General features: G+C 42.8%; 1 protein-coding gene across 8 annotated transcripts in view; it reads left to right on the forward strand.

The window, feature by feature from the left end:
- Window positions 1-26,153, forward strand: part of si:dkey-13p1.4 (transmembrane protein 151B) — a 187,609-nt gene that overhangs the window by 112,442 nt on the left and 49,014 nt on the right. Inside the window, exon 1 of one of the 8 annotated variants that reach the window (XM_048537125.2) lies at window positions 5,947-5,967. The exons of 3 other annotated variants lie outside the window; for them this stretch is intronic. Coding sequence is in view for 1 of the 5 variants with exons in the window: in XM_048537121.2 (XP_048393078.1) it covers window positions 8,604-8,620 (17 nt within the window). In the remaining 4 variants the exon portion in view is untranslated. Of the gene's footprint in view, window positions 1-5,946; window positions 5,968-6,445; window positions 6,724-7,181; window positions 7,400-8,346; window positions 8,447-8,537; window positions 8,621-26,153 lie in introns of those variants that run through there. 4 more of the 8 variants (XM_048537124.2, XM_048537123.2, XM_048537122.2 and 1 more) reach the window with 4 other exon arrangements.

Below are 26,153 nucleotides of genomic sequence, written 5' to 3' on the forward strand. Positions count from 1 at the left end.
TCATTCGCAGGATGGGGGCATCGCTGGCAAGGCCAGCATCTATTGCCCTTCCCTAATTACCAGAGCGGGGGCAGTTTAAGAGTCAACCACATTACTGGGGGTTTGGAGTCACCTATTGACCAGACCAGGTAAGGATGGTACTTTGCTTCCCTAAAAGACATTAGTGAACCAGATGGATTTTTATAATGATTGACCACAGCTTCATGGACATCATTAGATTCTTAAAATTCCACCACCTGCTGTAGTGATGGTTGAACCTAGGTCCCCAGAATATTAGAGATAGTAGGAACTGCAGATGCTGGAGAATCTGAGATAACAAGGTGTAGAGCTGGATGAACACAGCAGGCCAAGCAGCATCAGAGGAGCAGGAAAGCTCTCTGATGAATGGTCTAGGCCCGAAACGTCAGCTTTTGTGCTCCTAAGATGCTGCTTGGCCTGCTGTGTTCATCCAGCTCCACACTTTGTTATCCAGGAAAGCTTTCCTGTTCCTCCGATGCTGCTTGGCCTGCTGTGTTCAAACAGCTCTACACCAGCTTTCTTGCTCCTCTGATGCTGTTTGGCCTGCTGTGTTCATCCAGCTCTACACCTTGTTATTCCCAGAATATTACTTTGGTCTCTGGATTAATAGGTCTAGCGATAATACCACCAGGCATTCCCCCATTCAGCGCTGAATTTCTTTTGTGGAATATGAGGATTGAAGAATTTCATTTAGTCGGGGAGAAGAGAAGCTGGAATCATTCTCCTTTGAACTGAGAAAATCAAGGGGACAGCTTAATAAAGGCATTCAAAAATACCTGGGCCTTTAACAGAGAGGATAGAATGAAACTGCTTCCAGGAGAGTTGGTGACCAGTAAGTGCAGATATAAAATAACTGGCAAAGGGTGTATTCTTATTTCTAATATTTTATGGCAATTTATTGCAATCTGGAGTGCACTGTCTGGAAGAGTGGTGGAAGCACATTAATCAGTTAACTTGCAAAATAGAATCAGATAAATACTTAAAAACTGTTGATTAATAGGAAGAGTAGGGTGATGGGACTAATTGGAAGCTCACAAAGAGCCAGCATGAGCAGGATGGACTGAACTGTCACCCAGTGCTGTGAAATTTGATGAATCTGCAGACTCAAGATGGAAAAAGAGATGTGCTCTCAGGAAAACAAAGAAAAACAGCATTATAGGATGTTTGTGGCTTTCAGTGTCATTTCCTCATCTTTAGCAATATTCTGATTAGTGCACATTAGGTAACTGGTTAATTGCTGTTTTTTATGCTTGATTAGCGTACAGAGCTGAGAATGTTTTGCAGAAATTAATTAAGTTTGAAAGATGCCTCATTAAGGTCTCTGTGGAAAAGACCATGTTCCCTTTCTCCTTGAGGACTGCTCATGAAATATAGTTATTGTAGAAGAATAAATAATTCTTAGGCCATCCTGTCTTTGAAATTTCACAATAAAGCTTCAATTCATTTTTCTTTACACTGCGAGTTCTCACATTCGTTGATCTGGTAAGTGGAGACTCAGGGGTTTCCTCAAGATCTAAAGTGTGCGGTATATAGCTAAAGCCAAATGGTGTGCTGGACCTCAGAAAAGTACTGCTGCTGTTACCTCAGATTTGTATATTTGCAGCAGGAATCAATGATTGGAAGTGGAAACCCCAGAAGATTTCTTTCCCAGCCTGATTTCAACAAATTTAATCCAATGTGTAGCACCCTCATAGACAAACTGTTTGTGAATCAGTAATTCAAAAACAGTGTTCACATCCAGAAAATTCTTGGATGGAATCGTTCACCCCAACACTATAATTCATTAAATTTAGACTTGTATTCGGGTAGCACTTCAGGACATTGAGTCATGAATTCTTTAATACATTGATGTAATGTAGGAAATGCAGCAGCCAATCTGTGCACAGCAAGATCCCACAATGCTATATTTAACTATCTAAATGGTTTTCAAGATTTTGGTCCAGGTTCACATATTGGCCAAGATGCTTGGGATAACTCCTGTGCTCTTCTTCAAATTAGTGCCATGTTAGGAAATTACCTCAGTTTAATGTCTCTTCAGAGGATGGCATTTCTTACAGTGCAGGATGTCTCTAAATAGAAAACTATTTTAACTAGCTTCATATCATGGAAGAAACATCAATATGATAGCTTTCAGCTCAAGCTACATTTCAGCCTGAAGTCAAAAGTAAATCCTCTCTCATTGGGCTATTATTAAAAATCATCATCAGAAGAAATGTTATTATCAGCCCATTACACCTCTTGAGACAGAAGCCTGGCCTTATTACCTGAATCATTAGAAAACAAGTATTACAGATTCTGCTCATACTTACTGTCTCAGAAATCCAGCATGCCTGAATTTAGCAATTTCCAAATTTATTATTTTTAAGGTGTGTCAGGCATTTGGTGTCATAAACTGATAATTTTCAACTTAGTGAAAAATAGAAAATAGTGGAGGGACTGGAATGGGGGAAGACGGGGAGGTAGCTGGGAAAGTTGATTTTAGATTAAATACATACCACAAATTTATTGCCTACTACTAAAGATATGGGTTTGTCTTAACATTTCATCTCAGCCTTACCACACACATTCTGTTTTCTTTCATTAATTCTCTTGAATTGTCTCCATCTATCTTCCTTCGGTGTTTAATCCAGTTTTCAGTTTCATCTTTGACTATTGTTACCTCGTTATTTAAACAGGGAGGGAGGTGAAGATTTGTTTAGTGGGAGGAAAATCTATTCTTCCAGAACATGATTTCTATTTTGTCAGATTGAAATGCTTGTAGATGGATGAGTAGTTTGTAGCACCAAGTCGTGTCCAGGCAGCAGAGAGGAGGGAGATAGAAATGAAGGATTGGGGAGGGGCATTTGGGAGAAACAGAAGAGATGTGGAAGGCACATTGATGAAGTTACAGAGATCAGAAAAACAGAGAGATTGCAGGGGCTAGTTGAGTATATGTTGGGGAGATTACAAGGGGTCACATAGATGGAAAAATGTGTAGGAGGAATTTATGGGCTGTGAAGGATATTAAGAAGGCATTAGAATGTGAGATATAGGATTAGAAGTTGATCTGTTTGTTTGGGGCATCAGTAGGGTATCTTGATTGACTGGAAGGGTGGGGAAAAATTCCTGCTCCCTTAGCCCACAAGCAGCATTGGAAAAGTTGTTACATGCAACAGTGCCCCCCTTCCTTTAGCTATTGAGTTCCCTGAGGCAAGACAAATCCTAACTACCTGGTTAGCTTGAACAGAAATAAAATCTCAAGGCTGACAATATTATGAAATATTGAAATGAGTAATCTGTTTTCTGAGAATGGGTTGGGTGCCTATCACACAGGCTCCAACCCTCCACACCAGCACAGTTCTCTCTCCAATAACATCAGAAATTGGTGGATTCAATCTTGTTTGAAATGTTTTAAATTGTTGTTACCCATCTGACCGAAAGTCACATGTTTTATGGATTAAAATTACCCTCAACTCCTTTCTTAATTTCCTCAAAAGTCAACAACTCTTTAAAACAAAATACCTATGTCTTTGAAGCATGAATAAACTCCAGAAGTAACTGTACTATAGAGGTGCCCTCCCCATTATCATTTGTTAGGTACCAAGTTTAGGCGTGTCAGATGTACAAATGACATTGCCAAGCAGCTCAAAATATTCTGTGAAAAATAAAATGTGAGCCAATCCGGTCACAAGTCAATTCCAGCCAAGTACGCCCAATTTTATGAGTCATATTTATTCACAAATCCCTCAGCAAGGCCTACATATACAGCCAGGAGAGAAAAATGTACTTAGAGTTGCAAGACTCAGTTGGTGTTCATTGAGGGAAGTTGGCATTGAATGATGGGTTATGAAGTTCAGTAGGTGCAACAATAATTTTTGGTCAAATCATGTGGAATCTCATTTCTCTGTTGCTTTTTGAAGTAATTCAATTGCAAGAGACATTGCAATGTGTAACTTAAATAAAGTGTGTAGCTGGAGCAAATCAGTATTGGTTATTCTGTAGTTGTTAGTCAGTAAGGGAAGGTAATTGAAGGATATCATCCAAAAACTGAAACAGATTACTTGAACACTTGTTACTGAACAATTAGGTGACCATCAGAATATTGTTCTATGTTCAAAAAGGCATTGATTGAATAGAGATGATTCCAAGAATGTAGCAAGATTTTAAGATGATACCTAAAAAGCAAGACAATTCTTCACTGACAGAAGGAAGCAATGAGGAGATAATGGTCAGTCTGGATGTAATTTGAACCATAGATGCAGGACTAAAGGCCACAATTTAAATGTCAATAAGTCCAAAGGAAGACCAGAGATTACTGGCTTTTGTCACAATGAGTAGTGAAATAAAATTCCCAATGTTTAGCCTCTTTAAAGATCTTCATAACTAACTTAATAATGCGGTTAAAGGTTAAAAGGACTAATCTTAGATGCATGTGATCTTTGGATTGTGATGTGTCATGTAGTGATGAGGATGCGTGATGCAAGGGTCATAGGTGCAGGCATTATTTTTAAAATCTCCTTTCATGACTTTAAGATTCTGTGATTCTATGATTAAGATGTCCTAGTGTTTTTCAACCAATGAAGAATGATTGAAGTACAATCATTGTTGTTCAGTAGGAAATATCGCCTACCTGGAGCAGAAAAAAATAGTAGGACGGGTGACCCAAGAGATTAGTCAAAGAAATAGGTAATAAGAAAGGTCCTAAAGGGAGATGGTTGTAGAAGTTTATTGAACGAATTCCAGAAATTAATTCACTTACATACCAATTAGCACTCTTATATTAGCAACCTTCCATGACCTAAGAAGACCCTAAAACAGTTTGAAGTGTAGTCACTGTTGCAGTGTGGAAAACACAGCAGATTTCTTTTTAAAATACGAGAGCATCACTGGCTTGGCCAGCATTTATTACCCAGTGGGCAGTTAAGAGTCAGCCATATTGCTGTGGGTCTGGATTCATATGTATCATAGAATCCCAGCAGTTTGAAGCAGGCTATTTGACCCATCAAGTTTACACGGATCGTCCCGAAAGCGTCCCACCCAAACCCGCGCCCCTATTCCTGTCACCCTGCATTTCACATGGCCAATCCCCTAACCCGCACTGGCAGGGGGAGAACGTACAAACTCCACGCATACAGTCGCCTGAGGCTAGAATCCAACCAGGTCCCTGGCGCTGTGAAGGTAGCAGTGCTAACCATTGGGCCACTGTGGTAAGGATGGCAGCTTCCTTCCCTAAGGGGCATTAGTAAACCATGGAACAATCAACAATAGCTTTGTGATTGTCATTAGATTCTCAGTAAACAGGATTCGAACCCAGGTCCTCAGAACATTCCCTGGGTCTCTTTAGTATAGTATAGCGATAATGCCATGAGGCATTTCTGAAGAAGGGTCGCGATCAGAAACGTCAACTTTCCTGCCCCTCTGATGCTGCCTGGCCTACTGTGTTCTTCGAGCTTCATGCTGTGTTGTCTGACTTCGGCACCTGCAGTTCTCGTTATCTCCGAATGTCACTAGTCTATCGCCTTCCCTAATTTGTTCAAGGCAACTCCCACGACTAGTAAGGTGATAATGATCACACAATGTTTTTGTGATGTGGGTTGAGGGAATGACATTGGCCAAAACGTTGGGGATAAATTCCTGCGGTGTTCTTTGAAATAGTGTCACAGCTCGTCACACAAATTTCAGAGAATAGAAAAATTTGATGTCTCATCTGAAAGATGGCACTCCTGACAAATGCAGCCCCGGGGCTGTCCGAGCATAAACCCAGATTTCTGAACTCATGTCCTGCACTTGGAATGCACTCAAGGAGGCGAAAGTGCTAATTAGCAGACACAACGGAAGTGGCTGCTAAAGTTGACGGGGGGGGGGGGGGGGGGGGTGCGTCCAATGCTGGAAGCAGGGCAGTTCGGAAAAGCTGTTGGTTTGGAAGAGATGGATAGGGAAAGTGAAGTGAACATGGACGCTAGAGTGAAGGTAGAAGTAATAAGGCTGAGCAATGAAGAGCATATGGGGTCGGAAGGTCAACTCATGACAGCCAAGACGGTGGACTCTGGTTCGATCTCAGCAAATAATAGCTCCATAAACGCGGGGGGGGGGGGGGGTGGAATGAATCAGTGGCGAAGAGTCACAGTGGACACGTAACGTGAAATCTATTTCTCTATCCGCAGATGCTGCCAGACCCGCTGAGTTTCTCAAGCACTTGCTGTTTTTTTGTTTCAGATCTTCGACGTCCTCAGTACTTTTGCTTTTAAAAGAAAACATTCAGCAGCTGAGAGTTGTCGCAGGGGGTGGGAAAGTCCATCAGCCCGGACAATTCCAAAATTGCCTTGAGGTGAGCGTGTGGCGGTGGGTACGGGGTCTCCAGGGTTTTCGTATCTCCGCAGCTATTTGTTTGTTTGCGAGCGTTCGTGTCGTTTCTTTCTCAACACCGTTTGCGCTGGATCTTTCATCGTGAGTCACTTCTTGAGAGAGAGAAAGAAAACATCACGGGTTGATGTGCGAGTGAGTGACCACCAGGACGACGATGTACTGCCACACGCGGTGCGCTCCAGAGGAGAGAGCCAGGGCGGCCAGACGTTCGCTCTGTCCATGCATTTGGCGTTGAACCCCTTTTTATTTTTAATCCCCTTTCAAGAACAGAAACCAAAAGAAAAGCACACAAAAGTGCCGTCCGTGAGACCGCCATCGATTGAGAAAGGAGCACGGGGCTGGCCACACTGGATCGAGCAGGTGGAGACTGGTTTTTTTTGTGTGTTGTTATGTTGACAGCCTGGTTTCACAGAGTATAGAGAGAAAGAGAGAGAGAGAGAGAGTGGTCATCCTGCTCTCGGGACTGTGGCAGGAGGCTGGCGCTTTGTCCAGATATTTTCCAGGTAACCGGACCCCCTTCTTATTCCTGATAATCGGAGCAAGCAAAGTGGGGGCTGGGGGTGGTAGGAGGACGGGAAGTGGGAACAGAGAGTTGCATTTCCCCAATGAGCACTTTATTTTCTCTCCCTTGTATTTTTACCCCCCCCCCCCCGCCACTCTTCTTCCTCCTCCTCGCTCGCTATCTCCAGATCTTTCGCCGTGGCCGCGATGAGGGTTTTTTTTGCGTTCGAGTGATTTTGTTTTTTTTCGTGTGCTGCTGCTGCTGAATGTGACATTCCAGCTGCCGGAGAAGTCACGTTCCCGGAAGCGGAGTAGGATGACATGTTTTTCTCTCTCTCTCATTTTTTTGTTTTCGAGGACTGAGGGGAAGGAAGGGAGGGGAGTCGGTCGGTGTTCTGGGGCCGACGCTCCCCTAGGGTTGGCCGCGGGACTGGAGTGGAGTGCAGGATGTTGCCCAGGTTTGAAGGAGCCGGCCTCGCCGCCGATGGTGATGGCGGCGGCGGTAGCAGCAGCAGCAGCGACCTTACGGCACCAGGTACCGCACCCGGCAGCTGGGGGGAATCCCTTCACCAACACCAACACCACCTCCCCCCACGACCCCACTCCACCTTACGTTTGCAAAACAAAAACGAAGACAACCCCTTACGATAACGCCAGTTTACAAAACTGACCCGACAACACGCACCGAAAAAAAAGGAGTCGTCTGTTTGGCTCTCTCCCTGCCACCACCACCACCGCCTTCGATCCAACTTTTCTCACTCCAGCGCGGAGCAAGTGTACACAAAAGTGCAGCGTCGCAAATGTTTCCTTTCGCCCTCTTGAGCTATAAAAAAAATCCAGCCAAGGAAATAAAACGGTGGGAGGGGGTGTGTGTGCAAGGTAAAGGCAAAGAAGTGTCTCTTTCGAGTACGGGATGAAAAGTCGATTCTCGGAATCGATCGATTAGGGTAATCGGGAAGTGATCCTACTTCAGTCTTGTCGCCCGGCTTTGCATTTGTGGGATTTTTGTTTTTGTTTTGGGGGAAAAAAAGGTAATGGAGTGAACTGATCTTTTCGCGGGAGGTGTCAAAGTTTATCTGGTCCCAACAAACTACGGCGGAATCCCCCTCGATACTCTTTTTTTGAGGACGGGCAGAGTGGGGGGGGGTGTGGTCAATGTTGTACTTCTCGCAAATCCACTCCCTGCCCCGCTCTGTCTCCGCCCCCGTTATTATTTATCCATTACCCCGGCCCATATGGCAACCGTTACTTTTACTTTTGTTATGCAAATTTTTTTTCTCCCTTCTACTTCTTCAACCCCCCCCAATCTCTCTGGCGCATGTTATATTACCCACCATCCATCATCTTCCCCCCCGGAAAAAACAACATGGCGCGGGGCAGAGCGCTGAGTTGAAAAGTTGCTGCTTTTTTTTTCCTCCTCTTTCCTTACCCACCGCCTCTGCTTTTCGGAAAAGTGGGGGGGGGGGGGAGAGAGAGAGGAATAAAGCACCTCGGCCGACGGGGGGAGGCGGGAGAAAGTGTGCGCGTTCGAGAGTGTGTGTTAGCCCCGCCGCTTGGATGTGTGGTCTGCACAACCCCCCAGGTAAGTTTGTGGCGGCGTCCTCCTTCTCCTCTTCCTCCTCCTCCTGTCAATCAGCGAGCCCGGGGATCTGAGCTCGGCGCGCGCGGCCGGACGGTGCCATGCCACGGTTGTTGTTGTTGTTGCTGCATCGGCCAGAAAGCAGAGAAAGGAGCCGAGGATGCACCGTCTCCGCCGGTGCGATGCAGCGAACGGGTCGGATCGCGGCTTGTGCACGCAGTTTGTTTTCCGGAAAGGTGGTGGACGGGGTGGTGGTACGGGGAAGGAGGATGCAAGTCGTACTTGCTTTGGAGAATGCTCACACGCCGAAACTCTTTCCCATTAGCCCCCCCATCAAAAAAAATGAGCGGGCCCGCTGATGGCCGGGCGTTCAAGGTGGGGGAAGTGATCGACACTGGGTGGCCGTGGCGCGCGCGGTGGCCAGCTGCTGCTGCTGCTGCTGGCGCCACCTCTCTTCCCTCGCTCTCGCGCCGACCCGCGAGCCCCTAGGTCGTCAACCGTCCGCCGGGAGAGTTCATCTCGTCTCCGTCGCCGCCTGACTGACCGACCGGTCGCCCCGGGGGAGATGGACTGTCATGTCCGAAGGACGCGACCGGGGAGGCTCCAGTACCCGCAGGCCCGCTTCATACACTCCACCACCTACTCACCCCTCTTCTCCCCCCCCCCCTCCAAAAAAGACAACTCTCGTTACCGAAGACCGTCTCCGACTACCAACCCTCGCATCTTTCGCACCCCAGTATTTTTTTTTGGACGAGGGGGTTGGGAAATGGTGTTTTGGAGAAGATGAGTAAAAAGAGAGGGAGTGTATAAGGGCTTAAAAAAGGGGGTTTTAAGAGGGATGGAGAAAGGTGAGGGAGGTACCATCACCGCAGAGGGGGAAAGTGAAACAAAGTGGGAGAAAAAATTTCAAGTTGAAGTGGTTAAAAGGGCGAAGGAGTGAGTGCAAAATAAAACAAGGAAAAGTGGGTGGGGGCGATGGGAGTGAGGAGACATGGTGAGCCGAGGGAAAGTGATGGTAGAGAAAGAAATGGGGTAGTGGCAGGGTATGGGGAATGAATGTGGAAGGAACCAGGTGGAAAAACCAGAAAAGTGGTGTATAATGGGAGGAACAAGATAACGCAGGGCGTAAACAGTGGGAGTAGGATGCTGGTAGAGATTGAATGGGGAGAGGAGGAAAAGTTGATAGAATTGTGGGAAGAGGATGCCTGAATGATGATTTTTTTTTTAAAAAAGGGGAAAGAGAATGCCATGAGGTAAAAGGGAAAACAGCGGGTTCAAAGGTGCGAGGGGAATAGATGAAAACGAAAAATTGCAACTTCAGGATGAGGAAAACGGTGAAAGATAGGAGAATGAGTAAAACAGAAGGAGCTATTTTAAAAAAAAGCGAGGAGATAGGATAAATGAGAAAGAAAGGCAGGCAGAGACGAATTCAGAAAGTGGCCAGCAAATAAACCGAGGGAGAGAAGACTGATAAGTCAATGATGGAGATGTATGAAGAAGGGAAAAAGAAACCTTGTGCAGAAATGTTTTTTTCTAAAAAGAGCAATATAAATTCAGGGGAATATGGCACAGAAGAAAAGTGAGGAAATTGAAGTTATTTGTGATGATTTTGGGGAGAGAGATGGAAGTGGAATACAGTGGGTCTCATGGGGACGAGAGGAAGAACTTGAACGTGGAGCAAGAACATGGAAGAGAAAAGGAGGCTGGAGGAAAAAGTGAGTGAAGAAGGGTAGATGTTAGAAGTGGGTGGGGGCTGGGGAATGGACAATATGAATACAGAAGGACGAAGTGAAATTGTTGAAGATATGACCAATAGAGAAATGAGACAGGAGAGATGATGAGGAAATGGATTAAGGGGAGAAGATGAAAGAGAATGAGATTAATGAAGGGAGGAACATTAGAAGAAAAGAGGTAAAAATTAATGGCGAGGAGTGAATAAGGAGGAGATGGGAGAGAAGTGACAGAAGGAAATAATGGAAAAGTACAAAAGATACAAACATGAAACGATGCCAAGGGGAAAAGAATGTTGAAAGAAGTGCAGAAGTGAGCTAATTAGCAAAGTCAGTATAATACTGAATTTCACAGCCTGTAAAGCAGTCTTCTGTTAGAAGTATTTGGTAATTGTATTGAATAGGGAAATCTGGTAAATTACTTTAAATTATGGAGAAGGAGAGCCCATAGCTGGATCGGGAGCTGGAATGAAGAAGGTAGAGTTGGGGACGGGAGCAAGTGCAGTGTTATGTAGAGATGAGCGAATGAACGATTGGCAAGGTTGGGAATATATGATGGACATGAGGTGGTGGGGTGAAGGCAGGACTGGAGTGTGATGTGTCGGAGGGAACAAAGGGCTGCGGTTGTTAGGAAAAGGGGTATTAAAATGATACGATATAGGAGGCCACAGTAATGTAAAGCAAGCAGCATGCAATGTGTTGAGGGTTGGGTGAACAACATTGTAGATTCGTTGTTTAGAACAAGAACAACATGTTTTTACTTTGTATAATTAGAAGAAGATGGAGAATTGCTTGCAGGGCAGAAGGGAAGGGAGAACAGGTTATTTTCCCCTCTAAATTTTTTGGCATAATAGTAATGTGCAGCAAAGTGATTAGTATTGTTTGAGCTGGTAAAGCCATGTCTGGTGGTGAGTTCACAAACTGATCATATACTGAAGCTGGTGAAGCCTTCGATTTAAGAGCATGGAAAAGGTTATTATACCAGCACAATGAATTAGACAGGAGATTGTGATTTAATAGGGCTGAGGGTATTGAACACAGAAACTGGATAGAATCCCTACATTATGGAAACAGGCCCTTTGGCCCAACAATTCCACACCGACCCTCAGCGTCCCACCCAGACCCATCCGCCTATAACCTAACTAATCAGGTGGAATTGAATTTGGGTTCCTTGCACAGTGAAGCAGCAGTGCTAACTACGGAGCCATCATGCTGCCCCATAGTTGATTGTTGATAGTTTTATGACTGAGTTGAGGACCAAAGCAAGAGTTTATAATGGAAAGATCTGCTGAAGCAGGAGTATGCTGAGTTAAAGGTGGCCTTAAAGATTAATTGCTCAGATGAAATTTTTTGGATGGTAGGAAATGGCGCAGTGGTAAGGTGAGAGATGTGCTGATTTGGAATATTGTGGGTGGATGTTGAGAATAATGACTGTAAATACAGGGTGGAGTTAGTGAGCGAGAATCACTGCTTAGTGAAAGGTTAGGTGAGGATGTTGAAAGATGTCCAGCAAGAAAGTTCCTGAAATGGTGTGGTGGTGAGGACTTTGAAGTCTTGTCGGAGGTGACCTCCAATAGCAAGATGATAAAGCTAAGCTAAGGTGGGATATGAAGAGGAGTCTAGCTACAACTGCAGTAACTTAGTTCATTGGGGTTATGTTGGTGGACCAGGCAACTCTGTGTTAATTCACTGTCTAGAACGGGAAGAAAAGATTTGAGGATGTGGCAGAGAATCTCAAAAGTATTACTGCTGACTTTTAAGAAGGGATTTAAAGTGAGGAATTGGCAATGTGTTTTTTTTTAAGCATCAAACTCTGGTGGAGGAATGACAATATGTGGTAAAAGTGATGTGAGGGGAGAGTGCAAATATCAAAATGGGGAAAGACCAAAAGTCTTCTTTCCCTTTCTTCCTGACTGTGACTTTTTTTAACGTGGAAGTGCTCTGTTTTTACGGTTTTTTACGAAGATTTGGGATTTTGCTTTACCCTGTACTGCTCTAGCCTCTCTCTGTCTTCAACTTAAGTAATAAGACATTTTGGAGCAAATGAAAAGTGAAGGTTAAGTTAATAAATAAGGAAAAGTCAGATATGACTTGCTACTTACTCTTCAATCTGCTCAGATTTCTGCATGAAGTTAGATAGAACTGATGACAGCAGAGTGAAATAGTAACTCCACAGAGAGGATAGCATTTGTGGAAGAGGATGATACAAGTGAGAAGAAAGTGTGAGAGAAAGTAGGTGGGGGTGAAAATGAGTGTAGCACAAATATTGTAGATGAGGGGGTTTGTGACACATTTTAAAGTGGTTCAAGGTGAATTAAGGTTGAAGAGTGAAACTGATTTTGATGCATTCCATGCCAGTTTCGGCCTCCTGGGATGAAAGTGAATTTACTTTGGAGAGGGAAACAACTGAAAGTGTGTTAAGTAATAATGGAATAATACTTGGAAAAAGACTTGTACCCTTTTATTTTTGGATCAGTTGTTGTGCCTCACTGACTCGGACAATGACAGCTAGACCCATGTTGTATTTTCATGATGTCTAATTCTGGTTGATTGAACTTGTGCTCGTGAGTGTTCTCCTGATTGAATGCAGATTTAAAATAATTGGATGGGTGAGGAGGCAAAGTTGTTTTTGAAGGACAGTGTGTGTTGTAGAGGTGATGACATTTTACCTTACCAAAAACAATGAAACAAAGTTCACAATACTGAAGAAAAGAGCGTTTGGAAGAGACAGCATGTGTATCTTGAGTTAAATTTCTCAATTCGGAGAGCTGTATTGTGACCTTTTCTCAAAGTGTTGATACTTCTGCATATCTGTCTTGTTTTGGGGTTTTTGGCATTAGTTGTGACTGCTGAAAGTCACCCATCTTTAACAACAAGTGTTGTCAAACTGATAAACCTGGTAAGAAGGGGAACATGACAGCTTCACTTGTTTCTGTCTTGACTGCTTGAAAGCTCCACACTGGCACTGTGTACTTTGGGTGGTCAGATCAGGCAAGAAGAGTTGTTTCACTTAATCCAGATCCCTGCTATTGATCATTTTGCTCTTTGTAAAGCAGTGGTACTTAGGCCATTTGTAGTATTTTGACTGACTTCATTGAGGAAATGCCAGTGCACAGACTTGAGGATGAGAGTTCTACTCTCTCCAAAATGTCCAATTCCCTGATCCCCCAACACCTCATCTTTACCATGGATGTCCAGTCCCTAAACACCTGCATTCCCCCTGTAGATGGCCTAAAGGCCCTCTGCTTCTTTATATCCCACAGGCCTGACCAGTCGCCCTCCACTGACACCCTCATCTGCTTAGCCAAACTTGTCCTCACCCTCAACACAATTCTTTCAATTTCTCCCACTTCCTACAGACAGAGGTTGGCCATGGGTACCTACATGGGCCCAAGCTATGCCTGCCTCTTTGTAAGTTACGTGGAACAATCCCTCTTCTGTAGCTACACTGGCCCTAAACCCCACCTCTTCCTCTGTTACATTGATGACTGTATCGGCGTCACCTTGTGCTCCCACGAGGTGCTTGAACAGTTCAGCCACTTCACCAACACCTTCTGCCCCAACCTTAAGTTCGCCTGGACCATCTCTGATACCTCGCCCTCCTTCTTGGACCTCTCTGTTTCCATCTCAGGCAACCACCTGGAAACCAGTATTCTTTTCAAGCCCATCGACTCCCACAGCTACCTAGAATACACCTCCTCCCACCCACCTCCATGCAAAAATGCCATCCCCTATTCCCAATTCCTTAACCTCTGCTGCATCTGCTCCCAGGATGAGGCATTCCACTCCCGAACATCTCAGATGTCCCTGTTTTTCAAGGACCGCAACCCCTACCCCCTTGCTCCCCAGTGGTCAAGAACGCCCTCAACCATGTCTCCCGCAACTCATCTCTCACACCCCCTCTCTGCAATAACAACCAAAACAGAATCCCCCTCATCCTCACGTACTACCCCACCAACCTCTGGATCCAACACAGCATCCTCCGACACTTCTGCCATCTGCATTCCTACCCCACCACCAAAGACATTTTTCCCTCCTCCTTATCTGCTTTCTGGAGTGACCACTGTCTGTGACTCCCTTGTCTGCTCCACACTCCCCTCCAGCCTCACCACACCCAGTACTTTTTGCTGCAATTGCAGGAAGTGCTACATCCACACCCCCCCCCCCCCCCAATCCCAGGCCCCAAGAAGACTTTCCACATCAAGCAGATGTTCACCTACACATCTACTAATGTGGTGTACTGTATCTGCTGCTCCCGTTGTGGCTTCCTCTACTTCGGGGATACCAAGCGGAGGCTTGGGGACCGCTTTGCGGAACACCTACACTCGGTTCGCACAAAACAACTGCACCTCCCAGTCATGAACCATTTCAACTCCCCCTCCCGTTCCTCAGATGACATGTCCATCCTGGGCCTCCTGTAGTGCCACAATGATGCCACCTGAAGGTTGCAGGAACAGCACCTCGTATTTCACTTGGGAGCCCTACAGCTAATGGTATCAATGTGGACTTCACAAGCTTCAAAATCTCCCTTCCCAAAACTGGTCTCGCCCCCCACTAGCCTGCCATTCCTCCCACCTATCCATTTCTCCCACCTCAAGCCCCACCCCTGTCTCTTTACCTACTAGCCTCATCCTGCCCCCTTGACCTATCTATCCTCCCTGGACTGATCTATCCTCTCCCTTACTCCCCACCTATACTCACCTTTACTGGCTCCATCCCTGCCTCTTTGACCTGTCTGTCTCCTCTCCACCTATCTTCTCCTCTGCCCATCTTCTACCCACCTTCTCCTCTCTTCCTATTTATTTAAGAACCCCCTTCCCTTCGCCCATTTCTGAAGAAGGGTCTAGACCCGAAATGTCAACTTGCCTGCTCCTAAGATGCTGCTTGGCCTGCTGTGTTCATCCAGCTCTGCACCTTGTTATCTCACCTTCTCCAGCATCTGCAGTTCCTACTATCTCGCAAGAATAAATCCCTTGCTGAAGTCACTGATGATTTTTGAGTTAGCATCAGACCAAGAGAACTGAGGGGAGTGGGACAATGTGATGATCAGTTACCACTGATCACATTTGAAGTCATGAGGGAAGATAAAGCAAAGGGAAAATAAATCAGATCTGTTATGTTTACTTAGTTTCATGCGATACGCATTTGCCATTTCTAGAACATTGAAATATGGGGAAACTCATTTTCGCTAAATCATTTTGAACCTCTCAGCTGGTGCACTGACTTCATTTGTTTTTATTTGATATGGGTGTGGAGGGTTATAATGCTGGTCTACCTGAATACATCATATACTTTTAATCTCACATCATATACTTTGTCCACTTTTGATGCAATAAGCCGTGTGTAGTACAATATGGACTCTCGTGGACACTTTAGTCTTGTTTCATGCTGTGTCAGCCTGTGGAACACTGCTTGCATTTGGATTGTTAATCACATTGTTAACCACATTTGTATGCTTAATTCATTGTATGGATTATGTGATGGGTTTGTTGCTTTGCAATGTTCCTCCTATGGAAAATGCACAAGGGAAGTTTGCAACAGAGAATTGGTGACTTATTTCCTTCCAAGGAAAAGAAATTCTCAACATTGGGTCTGTCTGATTGCTTAAAATCACTTTTGAGGGAGACTTGCAAATTAGAATGTTCCAGCAACAATTTGGCAGAGATGCCTTAGGGCAAGTGCTTAACATTGTCTGTAATTAGCTTTCTGTTAATCAGTGTTGTTTCATAGTGAATGAATGTGTTTGTACATGTTACTGGGGAGAATACTAGAGAGAAGATCAAAAGAAGGAATTGATATTTCAAAATATAGCTTGGAATGTGAAGGTGTGACATCATATTTGTCACAAACAGTCAGCTGGCTTGTTGGGAAAGGGATAGAAAGCACATCAACTAACAATCTGATGCTGTTATCCCTTATTATATAGAAATTACAATGTCGAGCAAGTGTCCATCTTCACACGAGCAGCGATCCTAATCTTTTGCCCACCCTTTCCTTAACCACTATTTTAATTTTGTAAATGGTGTGTTTGCTTTTCTTCAACCACTAATTCTGGTTGTGTACTTCACAGTTTCGCAATCTTCTATTTTTCACGTTTTGTTCTAAATCTGTGGGCAGACTGGAGAAGCAGGGGTGTTGCTATTAAACCATAGAGGGTTGAGAGGTTAAACTGTAGTATTCAGAATTACAGTGTGGGTAGATGCTGACAAACTTTCTGTTGAGGGATTGAGGACAAATATTTTGCTCTGAGCTACTGTCACTTAAAAATAAAGTAATTGGCTAGCATCCATTGACTATTTTGGGATATTGTTGTGTACAAATTGGTAATCCTTTACATTTGTAATGATCGTACTTCAAAGGTAATTAATAGCTTGAGAAATGGATCGGGTATCTGAGGATATGATCAGAAGATGTACAAAGCAAACTTGGCAAGGGACATGCATTTATATAGTGTTTTTTATGCCTGTCACACAGAATTTTATAACCAATTGATTTCTATCTTTGGAAACATCATCACTTTTGGAGTGGACAAAATGCAGCTGGTGCCTTATGTACAGTAATGTGACATTGACCATAAATTCCATTTATGATGTTTTTGGGGGATAAGTATTTGCCAGGGCATAGGGGATAACTCCCATGCCATACAGCACTGGTGTCATAAGGTCCTTTAATTGCTCCCTCAGGTAAATGTCGAGCCAGTCTAACCTCTTGTCCAAAATGGCAGCAGCTTTGAAATTGTAGCACTCCCTCGTTGAAGTGTTGAAACGTCAGCTTTGATTTTTGTGCTGATGTCCTAGCATGGTACTTCAACCCAAACCTTGTGACTCAGAGGTGATTTGAGCTCAGTCAGAAGTAAACACATGCTTAACAAGTTTCATTTTGTTCTTTTGCTTAGGTCTAAGCAAATGTGTCACATCAGGTACGGTACTGAGCCATATAATAGGTTTTATCCTTACTCTTCACTGAGTTAGCTAATTTCAACTGGCCTTCAAGGTATAGTTGATGTATGTGACACTGAGGTTGGAATGGTGGATGAACAAAATCTTTTGATCTCTGGAAAGAGATTGTTGATTGTCACAGGTTAGAGTTTGGATTGGCCTCCAATGCGTTGAGCTGTACAGTTGAATAATCTGCCGAAAATATTGGGTTTTTTATCGTTCAAAAGTACTGAATTAGCCCATGTTTTGTATGAATGAAAAAACAGTTTATTTGCTGAATTTGAATTCCACAGTTATGAACTGGGAAGAATATATTTTACAACTCAAATTCTTGGGAAGAAAAACTATTTGAACAAAATGTCTTGGCATCAGTGGTTTACACCTTCAAGAAAGAAGGCAGTGGAAAATACCTGTTGACCTGAATACAGTGGCTTCAATGTGTTCTCAGGTCATAGTTGATGTAATATTCACTGTCTTTTTTGTAGAAAAAAAAATGGTGTATTTATGTTTATTACACTGAGTACGCATGGAACATCATCTTCTGACCTAACTGCTAGTGATACCCTGTGGTTTATGTATGCCTTCCTTGACCTATTGTTTAAAGGCAGATTCTGACATTCCTGTACTACCTTACTGAAACAGTGTTGGATCCCAGCTGTTTGAGGTGGTTTTAAGAAACAAGATTTCAGTGTCTGGTTTGTGCTAAGTTGATTTGATTCTGGCAGGTAGGCAATAATTTGTGAACTTGAGGTGAATTTCTTTAGCGTTTTTTGTCTCATTTGTGTCAGTACAGCACCACCCTTTTGAGTCTGCAGATACGTATGGTTCATGTCCTCTAGTGCTCAGTGCTGAAGGTTTATGTTCCTGTGTGCTGCTGAGTTGTTAGAATCTTGATCACTGTTGCCTCAGTCACTGCAATCAGGTTACAAGGGACATCACTGAGACCTAGGTGAATGTTAAAAGCCTTTGATAGGAACATGAGAAATTAGGAGCAGGAGTGGGTTAGACAGTCCCTTGAACTTGCTGTGTCATTCAATAAGATAATGACTAACCTGTCTCAACTCTTCTTTTGTGTGAGCTCATCATGTCCCTTATCTCCGAGACGTTTTAAAACTGTATCTAACTACTCTTTTTAAGTAGATCATAGAATACCTACAGTGTGGAAACAGGCCCTTCGCCCCAACAAGTCCACTCAGACCCATCTCCCTATAACCCACCTAATCTACACATCCCGGAGCACTACGGGCAATTTAGTATGTCCAATCCACCTAGCCCGCACAACGGAGAGCGCAGGGAAGTGGAGTTGATATGCCCATCAGCCATGATTAAATGGCAGAGTGGACTCGATGGGCCGAATGGCCTTACTTCCACTCCTACGTCTTATGGTCTTTGGACTATGGGAGGAAACTGGAGCACCCAGAAGAAACCCATGCAGATACGGGGAGAATGTGCAAACTACACACAGACAGTGGCCCAAGAGTGGAATTGAGCCCAGGTCCCTGGTGCTGTAAGGCAGTGGTGCTAACCACTGAGCCACCGAGCCTTCCTTTACCCTACCATCTTTTCCTTGCCTCAGTGGGGCAAATCTATTCAGCACCTGTAGCAACTGCTCCCTAAACAACGTCCACATTTCTATCGTGCATTTCCCTGAGAACATCTGATCCCAAATGGTACTCCTAATACTTGGTGATTTAGCTTGTACAAATCTGTGGAATAGAGAATTCCAGACATTCATTTCCCTGTGGGAGAAAAGAAGAAATCCTTTGAGTCACTTTTAGCGTAACAGGACACATTTAAAACAATGTGCCCTATTTTGAGGTTTCCCCACTTGTGGTAACATCTTCTCAACATCTACCCTGTTAAGCCCCCCTCAGAATGTTGATTGGTTCGCTGAGAACACCTCTCATTCATAAGTGTTGAGAAGAATAATGTCCTAACCTGTTTAGCCACTCTTGATAAACCACCCCATTAACTGCAAGAATCAGTCCAGTGGATGTCTTCTGAGCTGCCTCTGATGCTAGTAAATCCTTTCTTAAATATAGGGACCAAAACTACACAGCACAGTTGAAGGCCTTACCAACACCCAGTGCAGTTTTCATGAGACTTCCCTAATTTTAAACTCCAAACTCTAAGCAACAAAAGGCCAAATTCCATTTGCCTTAATTGCAGCATATGCATTCTAACTTGTGTTTCATGCACAGGAGCACCTAACTCCCAGCAGCATACTTCCTTGTCATCTCTCCATTTAATCTGCCAAAGCATGTGACCTCACACTTCCCTACATTAAATTCTGTTGACCAAGTTTTTGCCCACTCACTCAACTTATTCATTTCACCTTGCAACATTCTTTATGTTCTCGTCACAACGTTTCGTTCACCTGTTTTTGTATTGGCATCCAATTTGGATACGTTACACTCTCCTCCAAATCATTAATATAGAAAGTAAATAATTGAGGCCCTAGGACTGGTTCCTGTGGCACTCCACTAATTACAACTTTTCAACCTCTCAATTCATGCTGCTCTACAATCCCCAATACTATGACCTGTTCTGTGTAAATAGCACATACAATTTGAAATTCTTGAGTTTTTCAATCTTCGTGAAACTTTTTAAGATGGCTGCAGCAATTCCCAGTTGGTAACTCAAGTAGAAATATTGGAGCAAAAACAGAAGTTGCTGGAAAATCAAAGTTAATGCTTTGGGTCTGGTGATTGAAGTGTTAACTCAGATTTTCTCTTCACAGATGCCGCCAGACCTGCTGAGCCTTTCCAGCAACATCTTTTTTTGTTCCTGATTTACAGCATCCACAGTCCTTTAGTTGTAATTTAGAAGCATTGGAGACCTTCCTCATGCCACCTGGGATTTGTTTGTAGTGGGTTGACTATGCTGAAGCAAATTTAGTTTGGATTCAGTTGATAAACACCTGGTCGGTTACTCAACATATCTTCAACAGAACAGAGGTTTCCATTTTGATTGAGCTGCAGCGGGTAATGAAATATGTGCATTTCTAAAGCATCTTCTGCAACTTGAGGTTGACCAGCCATTGAATCACAAGTGTAACAAAGGAAACCTAGCAACCCAGTTAGACTCATAACTCTGATTCTGATGAAAATAGTACCAGCTGAAACCTGAGATTACAAGGTGCAGAGCTGGATGAACATAGCAGGCCAAGCGGCATTGGAGGAGCAGGAAGGCTGATGTTTTGAGCCTAGACCCTTCTTCAGTTGAAACCTATTTATTTGTAAATGAGCAGCTGTCAGTCCAGGAACAGTCTGGAGAAAACAAAATAAATTGCATGGCTGAGATAGTCTTCTTGTTTCCAAATGTCAGATATTCTATTTGTTCATTTAAGATTTTATTAAATCCAGCAAATATTTTTGCAGTTTGTTCTTTTTAATGGGGAAAACATGTATAACATTTCTGGAATCGTGAACCACTGAGCAATATAGGGACTTGGCCTGATATCCCTGTGTTACCTAGGTTTGGCAGAGATAGACCACAGAATGGATTGGACTTTGTAAATTACACAGTTCAACCAGGATAAGTGTATTGACACTTAGGAGGAAGCAGCATCCAAGCAGCTACGTGGTGATCAGGAACTTGGTGGAAACACTGCAGCCATGAGTCGGATACCTGCTGGTTAGGGACATCACTGCACTGATGGCCTCAGTGTTATGAGCATTTCCTTAAGGAGGCAAAGGAGATAATGATTGATGCCAAATATAAGTTTTAATCATTTATTCAATCTTTCAGATGAAGTATTTACTGACATTCTGGCTTACTTTTTGGACCATTATTAAAGATCACACTGTTGTTTATGGAAGGACAGACCAGGCTGCTGGTCAATATTTGTCCTCAGTGGTCATGAGTACAATTGATAAACACTAGAAACACTCAGCAGAGGAGAACAAAGCAAGGTTAACTGTTCAGGACAATGACTATTGTCAGAAACACTGTGAGTAGTTTAGATTATTTGATCACCAGTGCATTGCTATTTGGGAACTTGTTATGTGCAACTTTGCTACTACGTTTTCTACATAACATCCAATTAAATGCAATGTAATCACTGATGTAAAGTGCTTTGAGACATCCTGAGGTTATGGAAGACTCTACATAAATGTTATTATTTTGTTTGCTTTCATGCTTATTTTCCCCTTCTGTTATGTGACAATTTCAGAGGTTCAGGTGTTTCTTTCTGGAAAGGCGAGTGCAGTTGTGTGTTGTGAAGACATCAGACAAGTATACCTAGGCTCTGCACACGGCATTGGACATTTGTGCAGGCTTAAATTGGTTCGGGAATATTGAAATATTGTTATATTTTTAGAGACATGATCGCTGTGCTTATTAGTTTTTAAGTCATAAAATGAGATTATTGATAACAGATTCTGCCTACAATGGTTTGTCAATTAGATTGTGACCTCTGTTACAAAGTTAATAGAAAATTGCTTCTATACAGACTTAAGGTTTTTATTGTGAAAGTTCCTCAATTCTGAATGACTGAGTTTTCTAGTTTCTATGTGGTCTACATATTCTGATGTAACGTGGTCAATACTCGGGCGATGTGGGCTAACACTGCATTAAATCAAAATCTATGAAGATTAAATCTTGTGATGCAGGATAAGTTGATGCAAAAGCAGATCAGCTACATAAATGGAGAGTTTGAGGGTTCCTCCTTTGCCTGAGAAGGGCCTTACCCATGTTTCTCAGCATGTCACCTACAACTCTGCTGGGGATTTGTATGTGATCTGTATGTCCAAGTGTGAGAAATACTATTCTACACAAACACCTTTATCCATGTGTCCTAGGGTGCAAGAAGCCACTATGTTTAGAGCCTGACCCACATGTCCTAGTCTGAAGTTGTGGGATCATATGGTAGAGTATCAGTAAAGTGTAGTCCTTGGCTTATTAACAGTTTGCTTACATGAATGATGAGGGTGATTCACTATAACAGCTTATATTTGTGTAGTGCTTTGAATATAATACAACATTTCTTGGTACTTTGCAGGTGTAGCATACTTCATAATGCAGCATTTGACACGAAGGCACGAAAAATGAAAATTTAGTGTAGATGATCAAAAACTCATTTGAATAGGTTGGCTATGAATATTGTTAAAGAGGGGGAAGTAGAGAGATGGAGAAATGTAGAGAAGGGCTGCAGTTGTGTAGACCGTTTGCAGAAAGACTCTTGACTGATATAACCCTCAGATAATTCCTTTTATTTCAGGAAAACCAGCCTGAGTTGTCAATCTCAAATTGCTTTCAAATTGAGTGGCTTGCCAGGCTGTTTTAGAGGACAGTTGAGAATTAACCACACTGCTGTCTGCCTGGAGTTACATGTGCACCAGATGAGGTGAGGATGGCAGATTTCCTTCCCTAACGGCATTAGGCACATGAATTCCTTCAGTACCACGGTGAACTTTGAACACATGTCCACAGAGTTTTAGTCTAGACTTCTGGATTACTAGTCTAGTGATATTAGTACTACGCCTCCCACAGCTGAAATAGAGCTTGTGAATCTGTAGCCATTGGATATTTAAAATGATGAGTTGACAGAATTTGCAAACGAGTATATGATTTAATACTAAAGCATATGTGTCGATCTAGTGAGAGAGACAAATGGCAAAGGACCAGGAGGGCAAGAGGCATTAGCAAGCTTTTCATCTCTCCTCGCTACAGTGCAGTTTGGTTTGATGATCTGTCATGCAGTCACCTGAGCTGCACATTAAAGGCTCGATGTTTTCCGGAATAGATTTTAAATGCAGCATTACCAAGCTGAACTGAAACCTTGACATGGCTCATGGAGGTGGTTTTGTGGGCTGCTACTGAAATTTGATCAATATCTGTCAAGGTGACGGAGTGTAACTTAGTGTCAACAACTGGTCTCTGCCTGTCTGGTGATATTTATTGCTGCCACAATGCTGCCCAGTTTCTTGCTTGCAAAACCTTTCCTGCATTGATAAATTAATTCAGATAACTGGTCTGCATAACACATTCAGCTAAATGCAGGACTGCTTGACGTTTTACACTTCGCTGTGGGAGATGATGTTATTTAAAAAATAACTTCATAGTTTGTCTCTTCAGAAAGGGCTTGCACTACTGTTTGCCTTTTTCAAATCTAGACAACCCAAAGTGATTCACAGTTAGTGAAATGATACTGAAGCATAGTCACTGTTAATGTAGGAAAACCTGGAGCCAATTTATCCATAGAAAGAAGTGTGGTTTAAATATAGCAGATCACTTGTGTTTGCTTGGCTAAGAGATAAATATTGGCCGGGGTGTTGTGAAGGGCTACCCTGCTATACGAGAGGATAGTCTGGGCCCCAGTTTGTGAACCAGCAGATGGCACCTCTAACATTGGAGGTCTCCTTCTCTACCTTCAGGTTGGATTATGAGCTAAAGGCCTAGAATGGGACTGAAACCATCAGGTTACCTATGTTGTACCACTGACCAAAGAAGTCCAATTGTAAATTTTAGACATTTTGATCCTGTTTTGCAAGGGTTCAATGTAGTAAATGAAACCTTGCTGTTCAAGGGGCAATAGGCAGTTGTCTGAAAGTTAAGGGTGTATGATACTACCTTTTTAGCTCGAGAATTGCAGTTTTGTTGTGGTAGCTAAACAAAATGAGCAAGATATTTAACTCTTGTTTCTGATCTGGAGGCCAATGTTTTAATTGACTTACTTTGAAGTTATGTTTACCAAGATTCCACACATGATATTTGAGCAGTTGTTTCAGTTAGGAACCAGGTTTGCAGCTCACTGTCATAACCATTTTCTAGAACAGACAAAAGAGGAGCTAAATCTTTCTTAAATGGAAAAAAAATTCAGAAAGCTAAAGAACAGAGATTAGGGAGTCCTCATCTGTGAATCTCAAAAAAAACCTAGCATCCAAGTTCAGCAGTAATAGGGAAAACAAATTGAATATTGGTTTTTATACTCCATTTCCTTTGGAATAAAAGGAGGGAGTTCTGAGGAAGGGTCACCGGACCTGAGACGTTAACTCTGATCTTTTATTCACAGATGCTGTCAGAACTACTGAGTTTTTCCAGAAACTTGTGTTCTTGTGTTGTATAAAAGGAGGGAGGTTTTGCTAAAACTATGCAAGACGCTAGTCAGACCACAGCTAGGATATTGTAAAGAGCTTTGGGTCTTATCTAAGGGAAGACATACTGGCATTGGAGACAGTCAAGGGAAGATTCACTCAGTTAATATGGAGTTCGAAGGGACTGTTTTATGAGGAGAAGTTTGAGGGGATTGGGCCTGTACTTGTTGGAAAATTGATAAATGAGAGATGATCTTTTTGAATCCTACAAGATTTTAAGAGGCTTCATGTGGAAAAAATGGTTTTCTTTATGGAGCGTCTAGGACCAGAGGACGTTAATCTTGGCAAGGGTTCAGTACAGTTAGATGGGCTGAATCATTTCCCACTACTTATGATCTTATGGCTACCTAAGAGAGCTGTCAAATGATACCAATAGTTTTGTACTAATTAACTAAAACATAAGCCGATGGAGGCACAGGATGTACGTAAAGGCTTGGGTCTGTAAATAAATTGAATAATCAAACAAAAAATGTAATAATAAGCAATGTGAAATATTGACTTTAACATAGTTAAAAAGGCAGCTGATACTCCAGTGCAGTACTGAAGGATGGCAGATACCATTTTTCAGGTGAGATGTTAAGCTAAAGTTCCACATGTCCTTCAGAGTAGTATACGACATGATGAACAGAAGAGCTCTTGCTAGTGTTGTGGCCAATATTTATCCCTCAACTCTCCAGCTCGCCAATCTGGAGAATGGCTGAGATAATGGGAACTGCAGATGCTGGAGAATTCCAGGATAATAAAATGTGAGGCTGGATGAACACAGCAGGCCAAGCAGCATCTCAGGAGCACAAAAGCTGACGTTTCGGGCCTAGACCCTAGACCTAGCTCTCTGATGAAGGGTCTAGGCCCGAAACATCATCTTTTGTGCTCCTGAGATGCTGCTTGGCTGAGATGTTTAACTGCTAACTTGTCCCTTTTTTAAAACTCCACTGCTCAGACTTGCAGTGAAATCTCAGTTGTAGCTGAGAAATCAACAAGTTGAAAATATTGGCATCCAGATCTGAAATTGTTCATTGTTTGTGGGACCGTGCTGTGTAGTTTAGCTGTTGCATTTCTTGCACTAGAACAGTTTACACTTCAGAAGTATTTAATTGGCTGTGAACTACTTTGGCAGAACCATATTTTGTGAAAGTGTCTTTTCTATCATTGCAAGTTCATTCTTTCTTAAAGTAATATATGTTGTTGGGAAGTGCATTGGGTGTTGCACTGAGGAAGGAGTGATGTGAGTGCTAAGTACAGTATACACTAAATAGAACAGAACTAGCACAGCTTTAGAGACCTGAGAGAATTGTAGTGATTACTTTCAATTGTCTAAGCAGTGAAGAAATTAAGAAACTAATGGAGTTTTGTTCCATATAACTGTGATAGAACTGTGTTGTGGGTATACTCTAAGTTGTAATGCACCGGGCTGACTGTGTGGAAAACTTGCTGCCTTCTAGTCACTGTCTGAGAATAGAGTACAGCAATAGAAGGAACCATAACTGAATAAAGAGATCTTCATCTCTACTGTCCTGAAAGATGTCGGTTAAAAAATAAGCTTCTGTAAAATAACAAGAGTATGTAAAACATGTTTTGGACTTCTTTTTAAAGTCAGAGTAGATTACTGTTGGAATAAGCTACAGTAAATTAAGTGAAAAGGCAGATTATTTAAAAATGCAATGGAGTGTTGTGGTTTTAGAGAAATGATGTTTCTTGAGAGTATTTATAGCTGCACGCATGGTCTTCAGTTGTTGCTGTAAGTATATGGAACTTCATGTGGAGGAGGTAATCATTTAGAGTTGTTGATTAAAAGTATTTTGTTTTAAATGGTGTTTTTAGCTCAGCTGGTTGCATGCTGTGCAGTAAGTGAGAAGTTTGTGACCAAATTATACTTCAGAATTTGAGCATGAGGAACCATACAGGTCAATTCTGAGAAAATGCGATTGTTCGGTGCAGTCTTTCA

Source organism: Stegostoma tigrinum, chromosome 10 (genome assembly GCF_030684315.1).
Source record: "Stegostoma tigrinum isolate sSteTig4 chromosome 10, sSteTig4.hap1, whole genome shotgun sequence".
NCBI classification, from domain to species: domain Eukaryota; kingdom Metazoa; phylum Chordata; class Chondrichthyes; order Orectolobiformes; family Stegostomatidae; genus Stegostoma; species Stegostoma tigrinum.